Here is a 17,668-nt window from a genome sequence, read left to right as displayed (position 1 = left end):
GTGAGAAACCTTGAGCTACTAGTCGAGCTTTGTACCTTGTGATTTCATTATTTTCATTTCTCTTTCGTACAAAGACTCATTTGTATCCAACAGGAATTACATTTTCAGGTGTTCGAATCATAGGTCCAAACACTTTTCGTTTTTCCAAAGAATTCAACTCCGCCTGTATGGCTTCTTTCCATTTTGGCTAATCATTTCTATTTTGAAAGTCTTTAACCGATTGTGATTCAGAATCCTCATTCTGTATAACATCAAGAGCCACATTAAAGGCAAAAATATTGTCTATAACAACATTACTTCGTTCCCATAATTTATAAGATAACATATAATTTATTGAAATCTCATTATTTTCGGACACTTGTGGCTCTTCAGGAACCGTATTTTCAATATCTGATTGATCAATCTTTTCTAATGTAACTTCTTCCAAAATTTTTGGTTGGTTTTTCTCATGTACTTTTCTTTTTCGAGGTACAAAGTCTTTTGAACCAACTGGTTGACCACGCTTTTGGAATATTTGAGATTCATTTGCAACAGCAGATTGTCCTACAGGGACATCAATTTTTGCTGAAATATTTTCTGCTGGAACATATGACTTTGTCACTTTTCTTGTATAAACAAATACATCTGGTATTTAATTTGCAACTCTTTGCAAATGAATGATTTTTTCAACCTCTTGCTCACATTGATTGCTACTGGAATCAAAATGAGATAGAGTTGTTTCATTCCAAGAAATTTTATCTTGTTTTCAGGATGTAGTTTTTCCCCTTCCAAAGTTGGAAAAGTTATTTCATCAAATTAACAATCTACAAAACGTGTAGTAAATAAATCACCCGTTAAAGGTTCAAGATACCTAATAATTGATGGTGAATCAAAACCCACATAAATTCTAAGTTTTCGTTAGGAACCCATTTTAGTACGTTGTGGTGGTGAAATAGGAACTTGGACAGTACAACCAAAGACCCGTAGGTGTGAAATATTAGTTTCATAACCAAATGCCAATTGCAAAAGTGAATATTAATAATAGGCAGTTGGTCTAATACGAACCAATGATGCAGCATGTAGTATGACATGACCCCAAACAAAAGCTAGGAGTTTTGTTTTCATAAGTAATGGTCTGGCAATAAGTTGTAGATGCTTAATAAACGACTCTGCCAAACCATTTTGTGTATGGACATGCGCAACTGAATGTTCAATTACAATCCCGATTAACATACAATAATCATCGAATGCTTGTGATCTAAATTCACCAGCATTATCAAGGCGAATAGTTTTAATTGAGTAATCGGGAAATTGTGATCGTAATTTTATAATTTGAGCAAGTAGTTTAGCAAAGGCTACATTCCTAGTGGAACGTAGGCAAACATGTGACCATCTAGTGGAAGAATCAATTAATACCATAAAATAACGAAATGGTCCACATGGTGGATGTATTGGCCCAAATATATCTCCATGAATTCTTTCCTAGAAAGTTGGAGATTCAATATTGACATTTATAGTTGAAGGTCTAATAACTAACTTGCCTTGCGAACAAGCTACACATGAATAATCGTTAGGTAAAAGAATCTTCTGGTTTTTTAAAGGATGTCCATGTGAGTTGTTTATTATTTGACGCATCATTATAGCTCCTAGATGTCCAAGTCGATCATGCCAAAGTATAAAACTTTTTGGGTCAACGAACTTCTGGTTCGTGATATTATTTGATTCAACTATTTTTATAAATGTATAATACATGCCAGATGGGAATGAATGAAAATTTTCTTTTATCTGGTTCTGGTCAGATATAAAAGAAGTTATAAAAAAATATTCGATATTATTTTCTTGTGTCGTCTCAATATGATATCCATTGCAACGGATATCTTTAAAACTAAGGAAATTTCTTCTGGATTTACTAGAATAAAGTGCATCGTTAATATATAATTTTGTATTATTTGGTAAAACAATACAAGCTCTTCCGGAGCCTTCAACGATATTCGATGCACCTGATATTGTATTGACATTATTCTCTTTTAATGTTAAGTCCAAAAAATATTTTTTGTCTTGAAGAATAATATGTATAGTTGCACTATCAATCAAGCAGGTGTCTTGATAATCCATCATGAATCTATCAATATAACAAAATAGATATATTTTGAAAAAACTTGAATTTAAATTCAAAATCATAAGCATAATTAATACTGTGAAATTACCGATAGATAATGAAATTTAAAATTTTTGTGAAAAGTAAAAATATATTTCAAACTAAATTTCTAATATAAAGGGAAATACTATAAACATAATTAAAAAAAAACTAATATATATCTTCCATCACACCACCCCTAATCAAAGGGTCAATATTTCCATTTGGATCATTAAAGAAATACGAGACATCCAAATGAGTCACATCAATTGGACCATCATAGTGAGCAAAGTTTGTTTCCACTTTTTCCTTTCCTTTAATTGATTTTTGGTAGAGATCCACAAAGTGTTTTGCCGTACGACAGGTACATGTCCAATACCCTTTCATTCCGCATCTAAAACAGCTTTCTTCATGTACATTTTTAGGCGTGCTATTTTCATTTACTTTGTGTATTTTGAAATTGTTGTCTTGTTATTGATAACTTTATTGATTATTTCGTCCATAGTTTACTCCACGTGCACGTCCACGTCCGTATCCTTGTCTTGATATTACATTTGCTTCAGGCAATGCAGTATCATTTGCTTCAGACAATGGTACAGAACCAATTGGACGAACCCATGATTTTTCATCAGCAGTTCATTATTCTGTTCAGCAACAAGCAGACAAGATATAAGTTCTGAGTACTTCTTGAAACCACGCTCGCGATATTGCTGCTGTAGGAGCACATTCGAGGCGTGAAAAGTGGAAAAAGTTTTCTAAAACATATCTTCATCGGTGATTTTTTTCTCCGCACAATTTCAATTTTGACATATTCTAAACAATTCAGAATTGTACTCACTAACAGTTTTGAAGTCTTGCAAATGAAGGTGCATCCACTCATAACGGGTTTTGAGGAGGACTATAGTCCTTTAATGATCAAATCTTTCAATTAATTTTTTCCAAAGAACCTATGGATCTTTCTCAGTAAGATATTCAATTTTCAGTCCATCTTGAGGATGATGACGAAGGGAGATGAGTGCTTTTGCGCGATCCTGCAGGGATTCTTTATTTTCTTCTTTTATTTTCTCTCCCAAATCTTTTGAGACAAGATAGATATCAGCATCAAGTACCCATGATAAATAATTTTTGCCAGAGATATCAAGTGCAGCAAACTCAAGTTTTGTGATATTTGTCATTTGATTAACTACACAATAAAGTAAAAGAAAATATAATTAGTTTCGAAGAATATGATTAAACCTCATACAATAATTAATCAAGTAGTCAATATTAAGATGACATAAGTTACGTGTTTTTCTTCAGGGATAAACACTAAAATAATATATTTTTCGAAACATATATTATTTCAAGAGCACGTTGTATTTTATTATTATTTCTTCAAGATTAATACGTCAATATTCTTCTAGAATATCAAAAAATATAATTTATGCTCTTCAGGAGCAAATAATATTTTTCAAGAATATTAATTATAATATTGTGCTACTTTAGGAGCATCAACAAACTATTTATAATAGATAGATCTTCGATTAATATTCTTCTGAAATATTAACTATAATGTTGTACTACTTCAAAAGCAACATGATAAATATAATAGAACATAAAAAAAATATTTAATCATGTTAAGGACAGAAAAAAAAATTCAATAATCATCATAGGCACATATATTTTACAAACAAAGAATACATGCATAAGGCAATTATTTTGAAGTTTGCAATGACTTCATAAAAAGTATTAAAAACATATTAAATAGATGAGCGTGAGTACTAACATATTACCGTCCATTGAAGTCGGCAAATTATAGTTAAGCAATCAATTCGACACCTATCACATAAAAACTCCAAAGCTGGAACTAAAATTGGTAAGTGAAATAAAAATATTATATTCAAAATGATAGCTATAATTCAGATTATTGTTGCCCTAAACCGTTACTCTATTCAAACAATTAATTACTCCTTAAAATACTTTCGCATAGCAACACAGCAAAATATAAAAAAATCAAAATAAGCCTAAATCTCACATCTTCTTGTGTGATTAAAGAGACAAACCAATAAAAAAAATTATTAAACAATTACGGTCCCGTTACAAACTTATTAAATTGCACCTTTTTCAGAATTAAGTTTAGGAATAGAGCTTGGGGCACTGTTGATGTCGAATGCGTTTTGAAATATTATAAATATATAAAAAAAAATTATTACCGTTTGTCAGATTCGTTTAGGAAAAGAGTTGCAAACAAAATATTCACGTGAATATAAAAAATAAGAAATAAAAAATTCACATGTTATCAAATTAATTTTGAAACATGTAATGGAAGAAGAAAAAAAATTATTACCTTCACAAAATTTTGAAGAATTATTCTTTTCGTACTGATAACGTATTGTGAAAAGTGAAGAAAAGAAAAGAGAACAGAGAGAAGTAAATAGATTTGTGTGTTTTATTAAGAATTAAAGCTCTATATTTATAAAACAGAATTAAGGATACAATGGTAATTATTTCTAGGGCTGCAGTGGTGTAATTGTCATTCATCTCTAAACCATAATAATCTTCTTTTCTTTTAGAACAAGAAATAAATTATAGATCTCTACTTTTATTATACTTCCTTATTAGACAATATTGATTATAAAATACCAAAAAACTATAAAATCATTTTGGACTATCCATTAATGAGTATCAAGACAATATTAAATACAAAAAACAAAATCTTGTAATTTTGTTGCTAGTTTCATACTAAATACAATATAAGGGGAAGCAAAGATTAGCCACAAGTCCCTGAAATATGGATTTGACTCTTGGGTAAGTGCAAGTGTACAAGCAGCCTTCTACTCTCTACCCTTGGAGACATAACCTACGATTTACCTTCCTCACGATACTCCAGGGCAGGGGCGGTGGGGGACCCTTAAAGTTGGGGTTCAACCTTTAAAGATTAGCCACAAGTCGAGGGTTCACTAAAAAAATAATGCTATGCAGCACAGCACCCGTATACTCTGGGTGGCAGTGTTCCTAAAAGAAGAATTATCTATCTCTACCCCCCCCCCGCCCCCCTCTCTTCACAGTAAATGATAAAATCTACCAATTAGCTACGACTTTATATTGAATTATTCATCCCTCAGTCTCTCCCAATAAATACCATCTGTTCCTCTGTTTCTGCAGTAATTCAGGAAGGAAGAGAAAAAGACAGAAGAAATAATGGAAAATACTGGAAATAAATGTGTGCATAAAACTAAAAAAATATCGTTTGCAGCACAGATTCTGTTAAGAATTTTGGCCATTGCAGGTACATTGGCTGCTACACGGCTTGTCCTCACCAGCAAGCAAACAGTTGTGGTTTTCGATCGGGATCGTCATCGATGCACTTTATAGCTATTCGTCGGCTGTCAAGTAAATCTATTATTCAATGCGACTTTAATTTTTATCACCAACAACCTTACACAAAAACTTGTAAAATAAAGAAATTAATTTACATTAATCTTGTGGGCATATTTTTGTATAATCATGCATACTATTTTCGACTTTCGATTTTTGTTGTTGGATGCAGGTTCTTTGCACTTGTAAATATTATTGCTTGTGCATTTTCATTTCTGTCTTTGTTTATTGTTTCCATTCTTGGCTACAAAACTGTGGATTCAAGAAATTACTTCATCTTTCTGCACGACTTGGTACGCCAATTATAATTATAGCATACATAATACGATGTAGACAGAAGAAAAATAAACAAAAATTTTATCCATACTAATAAGGATTTGAAATTGTTCGATCAACAGATTTTGACAATGTTGTTGATGTCGGGATGCGCAGCAGCAACCGCAATAGGGTACTTAGGGAAATATGGGAACAGCCACACTGGTTGGATTGATATTTGCGACCATTTTGCCAAATATTGAAGTAGAATTACATTATCTATTATGGTGTCATTTATCTGTGTTGTGCTCTATCTTTTCCTCACTAAACTTTCCGCGAATGTATCACAAAAATTTAAGTCATACGCTGTTTTTACATTTGAGGAAATTATTCGAGGACAAAATGTTGTCTACATTTAATATTATTTGTATATTTTGACTTGGAGATCATAGATTGTTAGTATAATCCTATGTTGTCTGTTTCAATAGCATTTAAAAAGAAGTCTATAAAAGTGTTTGAAAGGTAGACCACAGTACAGAGTCTTGAACAGATTGACAATGAACACAACTCAAGTAATAATTTTTCACACACAAAGGGTTAGATTTTTCAAGAACTGCAATTCTTTATTCAAATATAAGACAAAACTTGACTCCCCAAGAAACGAAGTTTTATTTGGTCTTATGAAATAAGAACCTAAATTAATTAATGACGAAAACACCCTCCATCAGAAAGTTGAAATTAAATACAAGCCCTATTGTTCATGTGCAACAACTAATTGTAATCTATATAGCATGGAGTACTCATCCATTTCTCCAGACTCATGAGAGGTTAACGCTAACATACTGAAATGACTACTAATAATTATTAGTTCAAATCAGTAGCATCCATTGAACTAATTCTTCTAATCGATAACTAGGCCAAAGAAAGAATTTATATTTTATGAGTAATTTTTATTTAATTCTTCACAATTTAGCAATTAAATTTTAAATTCCAAACATTTATTTGAATGTAAATTCATTGTACAACAATTTTAAGTGTAAGCATTCACAAATTTAATCTATGATGCATTACTCATGTTTAGCATGTACCTGAATATAGTGACATCAAATGATAGATCCAATAAAATGTATCTTATATAGCTTCTATTTCAAAAAATTATGATTTATGTTATTGTGTTGTCACGTAAACGAGAGCGAGTTGTTCTACGTAGCATTATTCGTAAAATAGACTTTTCGTTTAATTTATTACATCAAATACTACCTCATAGTTTAAATTAATTTCCAATTAATCGAAGATTAAATCTAGGATAATATCAAACTATGTTCATATGTGTATTCCACATGCACTTACTTTTGTTTGGTGGGGTAAATTGTACAAATTAGTCATTACAAAAACATAGAAAAAGTTAAAATCTTGTACAGTGTATTATCAAGTCCTATTGAATACTAAGAATCAAACATACCTATATGATTTTGATAATAATGATTGATAAGGGAAAAAAATACTGGGCACAAACATACCCTTATCGTACGTTTGGTATGGAAGATTTGATAATTGGAGAAAAATATAAAAAAATATAATCATGCTACAATGCTTGAATCATTAACATAATGTCACATGGTGTTTTATTTTTGGACTGTTTAAAACAAAATTATCTTTTTCATCAAATCATTTTTCCCATATAGAATTTTGTCAAACCTTATGTCATAATTCTTCTGGCAAAGGAGCTTAATCCTAAAAAATATGGTCATTGTAATGTCTAGACTTATGTACTACTGAATATTGAACTTATAATTTTATTTTGCTTCTTTTTCCTATTAATATTTAAGCATAAAATATCTCTAAATACTATAAACTACATCTTGTTTCTAAATACTAAAGCGAGATCAACAAGTGTGTAAATAAAAGTAATTCACATCCATTACCCTATTTTTGTTGTCTCCTTATATGTTTTACTAATAAAATTTTGACGTCTCAAAATTGTAGTGAGATATCAAAATTTTATTCAGAGACCGAAAACAAATTTGACCACATTAAGGACATATCATGATTGAAAATGTCAAAAAGATTGCATGCCATGTAGCTAAGTATGGACACGTTCTATTGCAACTACAAAAGAATATGAATTGATTTGCTTCTCTTTGGGCACTTTTTTCACGAAGAAGCTTCGAATAAAGTTCTTAACTTGGACTAGATGTCCAAATTTCAATCCAAAGTGCTGAATATATGTAGTCAAAGGGAAGAAATTAAGAGAAAGATTGGTGGTTATAAGCATTGACATTCTTTTTAGAGTAGACAGATGAAATGGTTGTGACATTAACATATAATGGACAACAAAATTGCTTATCGCATTTTTTTAATGGGCTGTGAATGTTACTTTATTAGAACCGATATTTTAAGATTCATGACTTTATTTGAAAAAGTAGAAGTTCAAGGGTCAAACTCAAAGAGTTCAGTCGAAATTGAACCGAATAAAAATTAAATATATATAAATTCAAAAATCAAATATAAACTTACTACCAATTAAGATAAATATTCATATTTCATAACATATATGATGTATCTCAAGGCCTACTCGTTGCTTAACCAAAATTCCTTTTTCTTAAAAAATGCAATCATGAAATTCCTTCAAATTGTGACCGATGCAACTAGCCCGGTATACAGTTTCGATTCCAATTTTAAGGTCAACTACAAAATCCTTTTTTTGCAACTTACACATATTTTGGATGAATTTTCAGACTTTTTTCTATTCGAATATGTTATTTGACTTATAACAATATGGCACTTGGCAAAACATTATAAGTAAGGTTCCCTCCCTCCAACTGGAGGAATATATGCCCTTATGATAACTCAATTCATGCATATCAACATTCGAAGAGACTCAACCTAATAGAGAAGGCAAAGGTGTTTTGACTTAAAAAGTATTGTCTTGCCCTTTTTCAGTGCCTATATATATATATGGCTTATTTGCTGTTGAATCAATTCATCAAGCAATTTAAGCGAAAGGAAGAGAGGCCTGGTATGGAATTGATGAGCCTGATTTGGTAGCCAAGGATGACTTGCCTAACTTCACTCTTTATTATGGGTTCAACTCATAATTAATTGTTTGGTTTTTAGGCGTCATCCTTCGGCCATCCTAATTGGCTCTTAACTTTCATGCTAGACCTTCTCTTCCAGCATGCATGGTGAAAAAAACGTCTAGCTTACGAAAGCTGCATTTTACTAGGTACCATCTGTCAAGGATTTAGCTCTTCCAATCGACCATGGAGCACATAGCTTGTCAATTATGTCCCTATTGGCTGCAATGGTAAGTGTACTAAACAACATTCCTTGAGAACAGAAGTCATCTAAGTACTTACAAGAGTCAATCACAAGTGACACAACCCAAACTTCGTATTTGAGATTTTATGTTCAACATTTCAGGAGTGGCACGTTTGTGAAAGGGTATGTTGACAATAAAATTCCGATCAACAAATTCCTCTCACCAAGCTGATCAGTGTTTTCACCTCCTAAATTCATTAATTTTGATGCTCAAATCGAAGCAATAGGAGAAATAACTATTTGAAAATGAGATATTTGAATTTGCATGATTTTCTTTTATCAGATGAGAGTATTTATAGATTTCCCTCAAGGTTTCGGGAGTAATTTGATCATTTCAGATAAAAAAATAGGTGGCGGCCTCCTATTGGCTGGATTATGACCGATTTTGTTTTAAATATCACGTTATATTCATGAGCTTATGTGTCATGAGCTCATTGACTTCGAAATCATGGTTTAAATGTTTGCTCATGTGTGCTTTAATAACAATTTTTTTGCCAACCTAGAATGGAGAATGGCTCATCTTATATGTATGCGAGCCTTCTGTGTTTTCATTCCTCACTTATTGCTTTTAGTTGGCAAATGAGGGATGAGTTCGCTTTCACAGTCTACATATACCACCACCCATGAATAATATTTGTCCCAATCAGGCTCGATCCTGGGGTGAGGCCAGTGAGGCCCGTGCCTCAGGCCCAAGACCATTAAGGGGCCTATTTTTTGTCCTAATTTTTTTTTTTTAAACAATATAAGCTGGCCCAAAACTAATTATCCAACAACCCACAATCCATTTACCCTAAAATCCCAACCCAACTCATATATCCAAATCCAATATCATAACCCATTTACCCAAATTCAAAAATTCCCAAAATCTGAAATATGAATTATACGATTTAGGGCTGCTACTACTCTTCTCGACGTCGACGTGCTCCGGTGCTACTGCTCGTCTAAGTGTCTGTGTCTTCTCCTTCTGTTCGTCACGTCGTCCGGTCACTCGACAGTGGTACCTCTTTAGGTTTGGATTCTAGAAGATGATCTCTTGCTTAAAAATGTTGTTGAGGTGCAATCTTTATAAGCACTATTTGGTTTTGTTTCAAGATTTTTTTCGTTCTTTTCTCTCGGTGATATTGGTTATGTATGTGGATGCATTTATTGGAAAATGGTTCTACGTTCTTTGTTGATTTTGAGATTATTTAAATTTAAAATGGAAAAATGAAGTCGGGTTTTAAAATGGAATTGGGTTTCTTTGTGTTGATTCAACAAGTATTCAGATTTTCCCCTATATTCTAATAGAAGGTATTGGAATTGATTTATGCTATTATTTAATGGTGGTGGTGCTGATGAAAGGGATTTTAATTTTAATTTTTTAATTATTTATTTGGGGCTCATTTTTTTTTTTTTTTTGGAAAAGTTAGGACTACAATCGAAATTAGTTTTTTTTTTTCTTTTGATTTTGTATTATTGAAATATGAGGATTATTCATCATTTCACAATGCTTTATTTAGAAAATGAAAAAATGGGTCTTCCTCACCGCAAATGTCATATTTTATTTTATTTATTTTTTTGGGCGGGGCAAGGGAGGTTGTTTCAGCCAATTTGAAAAGATTGGGGGGTCTTTTGTAATTGATTCAAAACATAGGGACATGTGTCGAGTATGTATTTATATGATGAAACAATGAGAGTAAGAAACGTAAGTAGTGTGCATGAAAAATACACTTGATGTTTACATCCCATAAATTAGATAGCCCGTGTGTATATACTATAAAGTCACGAAATTTTATAGAATTATTTTGGTCCACATATATATATTTTTATATATTTTTATAGTGAAGGGACTAGAGTGAAATAGTATTAATTTCAAATTGGTTTAGAGACATTGCCACAAAAGCAAAAAACATTAATCGGATCAAATTCTTCTTCCTTGAGCATTTTCAAGCGATGAGAAACCATTCAAATACTGTTTGACACTTTCTTTGACCTAAGCAAATTTGAATACCTTCCCCCCCCCTACCATTTGCTTTAGCAAATCCAAAATGGTGAGGATATCTCGAACTTGGACTGAAAATTTTAGAAAGGGAAGAGTGTCAAGTATATGAGAGAGTGGATGCAAAATAATGAGTGAGAAACGGAAGTAGTTTGCTCGAAATATGCACTAAACGTGCACTTGATGTTCACATCCCATAAATCTGGTAGCTTGTCTTCATATACTGATCTAAAATTCTGAGTTAACAGAACTTAGCACAAGCACATTACTTTGAAAATCTTTTTGTAAAAATATCGGCCCTTCTTCTTTGCTATCTTCAACCATTCTTCCAACTCTAAAATCATGTGATTTAATCAACTTCAGAGTGGGTGAGAGAACGAGTGCTCATGGCTTCATCTTTATTAACTTTTCCCCATCATTAATTACAAGTTTAATCAAAATCTCTGAAAAGAGGTGTCCAAAATTATTAATAGACATTCTATTCACTACATGGCTAACAAAAAAATTGTCTAGCCCACTAATTGAACACATTAGTGTCCCCATGGGTAAAAATAAACATAAGAAGAGGTTTTAAAAAAAATAATAATAATAAAGAATTGTGAAGGTTAAAAAAACTATTTGTAGGCTATTTGCTGCTAAACGACCTCCAACAGGTGATGATGTTTAAAGGTTAATTTCATAGATTTCGACCGATGGTTGAAATAGGAAATCAACACCACATTTAATAGCTTGACTTGAAAAACTAAGTGGGTCATTTGAAGCAAAATTTTAAATAATGGTTACTCATAGCCCATTCACTAAATGGATGACCTATTTATATGGAATAAGGATGAGTATATTTTACTCATACTTTAGGTACTATTTAAACTTGATGTTTAGTTAATTCCTTTAAATTTTAGAGCACTTTAATGTATATTTTGGTGTTGAGGTATAGGTAGATGAGATTGAAGGAAATAAGCAAAAGTTGGCAAAATTGAATAAAAGGGCTAAGTTGTAAGAGATCCAAAGTTCGGGGACTAAAGTGAAAATACTCAAAAGTTGTGTCGAACCTCGTAATGAAGATTCAAGAGTATTTGGAGTCAATTGGATAAAGAAAGACGTCAAAGGGATGAAACATAATCAAAGTATGATCACACATTAATTTCCAACCGAAAAAGATTATTCACCGTTTTTAGCCTCATATTGGGACCCAATTTCGGCATAGCAAACAATCAAATTTGGTAATGATATCTGAAGAAAAGTTGTATTACTTTGAGTAGCTTTCTAACGCATCTTGAGTCACCTCACTTGGATATTGGGAGAAAATGTTATGATAAACATATTGAAAAAAGTGCAGTCTAATTTTCCCCTCGAAAGGTGGGCACCACCAAAACATAGTTTTGACACCATAGGAGGCACCACCTGGGTACACTTCAGGTGCATTTTTGGCTCATTTTAAAGTCCATTAAAACCCTATTTTCGACACAAATGTGGAGGCACCTATAAATACAATTTTTCACACTTTGAGAAGGGGATTTATACATTGAGAGACAAGAAACACATCTGAGATTAAAGGGGGAAATTTAAGGGAGGAAAACATCAAGCAATTGGAGGTTTGGATCATTGATTGGAAGATAAAGGAGATCTTGGTGCAAGATTTATAATTTTTCTTCTATATCTTTATTACAAATTTGGTGATGTATTCTAAAACAATCTATTGTTTTTCCTCTTTCGTTATGAGTAGCTAAATCTTTTATTAGGGTGAATAATGTAATCCAATGGCAATAACCCTGCACACTTTGACATCTTTGTTAAATTTGCACTTGTATTTCTGGCTAAATCATATACCAATTCCTATAACTACACTGAAGCTCATGACATGGAAACTATAATTTAAAATCTTTTCATTTAAGAGTTGTGTTTGTTGGAGAGGGAATTTTGGAGTGCTGAGGTTGACGGCATAAAGCCTTTACTAAGATTTAAGAGAATGATTTCTACTGTGCTTAGCCTTGGAAAACCAAGATGAAATGTTGTTATCTTGCTTGTTAATCACAGTATTTGAGAGTAGTATTTGATGTATTCTAGAATAGGTTGACAGTAGTATTAAGCCCCCATTTGGCCTCCATTAATTTTCATTTCATTACATTTCATTTTTCTCTCTCTTATTTTCAACCATACAATATTCCATAAAATAATTTTACACGTAAATTGAAATTTTTTCCTTCTTTTTCAACCATTCATTTTTCAAAAAAAAAAAATACTATTCCACCCATTTTCTTTTCCACATAATGGGAGCCAAATGGGGGCTAAATCTTAGATTTTACCTTGGTTCTTTTAATCTCTATGTACAAAGCATCCTTGCATTTAGTGTCTTTGATTTGTCAGCTAGATTTATATGTACTTGAGGTGATCATATGGGCAAATAGTTTTCTTTGCCTTTTATATTTTTGTTTACCAATCAACATTAATAGAGCTTTGCATTTTGAGTGCTTGTCTGTCTACCATCATTTGGCCAAGGCAATATTGCAAGTTAATGCTTTTCCACTTTGATGTCTATGGAATGCAGATTATGATATTTTAATTGTCTTGCTTTCTTCTTTCTTAACTTTACTCCCTTAATTTTAGTTGATTCTAAGAGATGTCTCTGTCTCAATTTGTAAGGGCCATTGTGAATGCACTTGGAGCTATTATTAAAAATTTTAAAATTGCGATCGGCTTACTCCTAGTTCAGAAAATGGGATCATTCTCAACGGTGTAATTTCACAATCTTCAACAAAATTTCGCTTCTCAAGTAAGTAATGGCTTGCCCTGACTTGTTATTGAAGATATTGGAAATGTTTGAAGCCTTGTCGTCTTATATAATTGCAACCTGATCGGCTTATATGATTGCTTATTGTACGATGAACAATTGCACAGGCGCCCGTAGTAACTATATTTGAAACTATAATTGTGAGATGATTGAGATATTGTGTAATTATTTTTTAGGTTAATCATTGGACATTAAATATTCACTCCTATACTATGCCTCCTAAACATGAGTCTGGTGCTCAAAAGAAGAAAAGGAAATGAAATGAAATTGCATTAATTCAAAGTAAAGCAGGGGATATTAACAAGTACTTCAAAAGTAACAATGTGAATGTGTTGAATGAGAATGAAGTAGAGATTCAACATGCCCATGTTAATGAAGTAGATGATAAGGATGAAAAAGTGAGTCAACCTACCAACGTTAACGAAGTAAATGATAAGGAAGAAGAAGTGATGAAGTCCGCCTCTAATAATGAAGAAGATGATAAGGAAGAAGAGGGTTACTTTTCTTTAAATTTGGATGATCTCGGGAATTGGAAAATTATTGATCAAAGAAAATGGATTACTTAGTTGAAAGGGGTCCAAAAAGAGTTGATGACATCTCGTTTCTGAAAGACTATACAAATGGACATTTCGATTCTTCACAATATAAGCGATTGCTACCAAATGGGAAAACAGTTGATAGAAGATGGCTAGTGTATTCAGTGTCTATGGACAGAATCTTCTGCTTTTGTTGCAAGTTGTTTAAAACACCAATAAATGTGACCAAAGTTGGCCAACTAGGTAATGATGGATTCACAGATTGGCATAATTTGCATCGGTCTATTAAAAGTCATGAAGGGAATGAGGAGCATTTACGTTGCATGACTATCTAGATTGAATTGAAAAATAGGTTTCGATAAAAAACTACAATTGATAAAAGCGTTGAATTGTTTATTGATGCTGAAAGAGAACATTTGAGACATGTATTAACAAGGATAATCGTTATTGTGAAAAGACTTGCGAAAAACACAATGTCATTTCGAGGAGATGATGAGACGTTACATGTTGAGAATAATAGCCTATTTTTACAAATAGTGGAAATGGTAAGTGAATTTGATTTAGTAATGCAAGAGGACCTTCGGTGGGCTAAAGTAAGAGAGATTCAATATATGTATCTTGGCAAAAAAATTCAAAATGAGTTAATACAATTGTTAGCTAATCAGGTGAGAAGTTCAATTGTCAAGAAAGTTAAACATGCAAAATATTTCGCAGTTATACTTGATTGTACTCCAGATGCAAGTCACGAAGAGCAAATATCTTTAATTGTACGATTTGTAGATGATTCGGCAAACTTACCTACAGTTAAAGAACATTGACTAGAATTTTTGAAGGTAAATGACACAACAGGACTTGGACTTGCAACCGAGCTTCAAAAGGCTTTGATAAAAATTGATCTCGATATTGATGACATTAGAGGGCAAGGGTATGACAACGGATCTAACATGAGCGGGAAGCACAAAGGTGTGCAAAGAAGAGTCCATGAAATGAATCCCTGAGCTTTCTATACTCCATGTGGCGCTCATAGTCTAAATCTAGCATTATGTGATATGGTGAACTATTGTTCCAAAGCTGTATTTTTCTCCGGAGTGATACAATGCATCTACACGGTGTTTTCCTCTTCTACCAAGCGATGAAAAATTTTCAAAGATAATGTACAAGGGTTGACAATGAAGTCATTGTCACAAACACGTTGAGAAAGTCATGTTGAAAGTGTGAAGCTTATAATGGAGCAAACTGCACAAATAAGAGATGCATTACTTGATTTGGTAGAAAATAATGAAGATCCTAAAGTGAAGAGTGAGACCGAATCGTTAGCAACACATGAACTTCAAAATTTTGAGTTTTTGCTTGGCATGATAATCTGGTACAGATTGTTTCGTGCTGTCAATATTGTGAGTAAATTTCTTCAAACCGAATCCATGGATATTGATCATGCTATCGACCTCTTGCAAGGACTTGTTTCATTTCTTGAAGAATATAGAGAAATTGAATTTGCTATTGTCAAAAATGAAGCGACAAAAAAGGCAAGCGAAATGGGAATTGAAACTGTATTTACAGAAAAACGCATAATTCGAAGAAAAAACAATTTGATGAAAGCGGTAGTGATGAGGTAGAGGAATCAGCAGAAGAATCTTTTAGAGTTGAGTACTTTATTTTTATAATTGATCAAACTCTATCTTCTCTGAGGACCCGATTTGAACAATTCAAACAATATGATAGCACATTTGAATTTTTGTTTAAATTGAAAAGATTAAGGGGTGCAACTTTTTCAAATTTGTTGAACTCTTGTTTGAATTTTGAGAAATATCTTCAACATGATGGGCGTTCGAACATTAGTGGGGATGATTTATGTTCGGAGTTACAAATCTTGAGGTGTTATATATTAAGTGAAGCAACAAGAGCAATTGAAGTGCTATAGTATTTGAAGATATTGGATGTTTGTTTTTCAAATGCTTATATTGCTTATCAAATTTTGTTAACCACAGCGGTTATAGTTGCATTTGCGGAAAGAAGTTTCTCGAAATTAAAGTTGATCAAGATCTATCTCCGATCAACTATGTCGCAAGAAAGATTAAACGAGTTGGCTATGTTATCAATAGAAAAAGAAATGGTTGAGCAGCTAAGTTATTCAAATTTGATTGATATTTTTACCTCTAAAATAGTAAGACGAATAGTATTTAACTAATTGTTTGAAATTTTTGGTTTGATGGTTTATAATATAAATCGTTTCTATGATATATTTAGTAATTGTTTTAATGTTAGTTTTTTAAGTTAGCAATTAGTCGCATAATACATCTTTGAATTTTGTCACTGGGGGGCCTGATTTTCATCATTTGCCTCAGGGCCCATCAAACACAGGACCGGCTCTGGTCCCAACAACGGTATTATTTCTCATAAGTTCATTAATATAGAATCTACTAAATATCGAAATTTACTTAATCCTAATTCTATTTAAAAAATCTGATTATGTTTTAAATGAAAATTTAACCATGATTGATGGAATAGAGATTAACAATCTTCTCTCCAGAAAAAAATTCCATGAAATTAAAATGTCACAACTTGTGATTTCACCATAGTTATTTCAATTCAATTTTGTTCATCAAGTTTTAAAAAATACATGCACTTCATAGAAATTTCGTAGCTTATTTGTTAGTTTCTAGAGCAAAATTAAATTTAAATCTGTATATGAATTTATTATTATCCCTATGTGAACAACAATAGATAAAAGTGCGTAGATAATAAAGAAATTCACATAAGGCCCCAAAAACCGTAAGAGTATATATTTATCTCTCTATATCTCTATCTTTGGCTCCTATCTGAATTTAAGATTTTGGGATAAGAGCTAATATCCTAATAAAACGTATATTACATCGAGGTCTCCATATGGGTCTCAAAACATTCCTTAAAACAATAGTGAAAACACAGCACAAAAGCATACCTGAAATCTGAAAATGGAAATTGAAAAAAAATTATCAAAATAGATTATCTTTCATCATACCAAGAATGTTTAGGTTGTCATCGAATGATGAGAACATAGCTAAATTTTCGAATACATCCACTAGTTAAACTCCTAGCCAAACTACTAGAATGCAACTTTTTTTCTTCGTCGTGCTGCTTTATAGCTAGAAGCTCTCTTGCATTTCTCTCTGTCAAAGGCAAGATACATAGTTTTAGCCCTTAATTTCCAATGAGATAGAGTGCATTTACTTTTGGGGGTTGGGACCTATATTTTCATGCAAAACGTACGCATTTATGCCCCCCAAAAGTGTCAAACTTTCGCTTGCATGTTTTTTGCTTTATTAATTTTCGCTTTC

The 17,668-nt window shown here is 32.3% G+C and overlaps 1 protein-coding gene across 1 annotated transcript; it reads left to right on the top strand.

Annotated features, from left to right (window-relative positions):
• Nucleotides 1-14,824: 14,824 nt before the first annotated feature.
• Nucleotides 14,825-15,349, top strand: LOC111400521. The gene is made up of 2 exons (XM_023027931.1): nucleotides 14,825-15,016; nucleotides 15,185-15,349. The coding sequence occupies exons 1-2, from the start codon at nucleotides 14,825-14,827 to the stop codon at nucleotides 15,347-15,349; spliced, it is 357 nt and encodes a 118-aa protein (XP_022883699.1).
• Nucleotides 15,350-17,668: the final 2,319 nt, after the last annotated feature.

Source organism: Olea europaea, chromosome 10 (assembly GCF_002742605.1).
Source record: "Olea europaea var. sylvestris chromosome 10, O_europaea_v1, whole genome shotgun sequence".
Classification (NCBI taxonomy): Eukaryota; Viridiplantae; Streptophyta; class Magnoliopsida; order Lamiales; family Oleaceae; genus Olea; species Olea europaea.
Note: the sequence above shows the minus strand (reverse complement) of the source record. Positions and strands in the feature narration are given on the sequence as shown.

Excerpts from the sequence above, each read along its gene's own strand:
- LOC111400521 (XM_023027931.1), top strand. The coding sequence starts at position 14,825 with ATGTCATTTCGAGGAGATGATGAGACGTTACATGTTGAGAATAATAGC. Across the intron at positions 15,017-15,184 it reads TACAATTGTTAGCTAATCAG|GTAAATGACACAACAGGACT; the intron begins GTGAGAAGTTCA and ends GAATTTTTGAAG.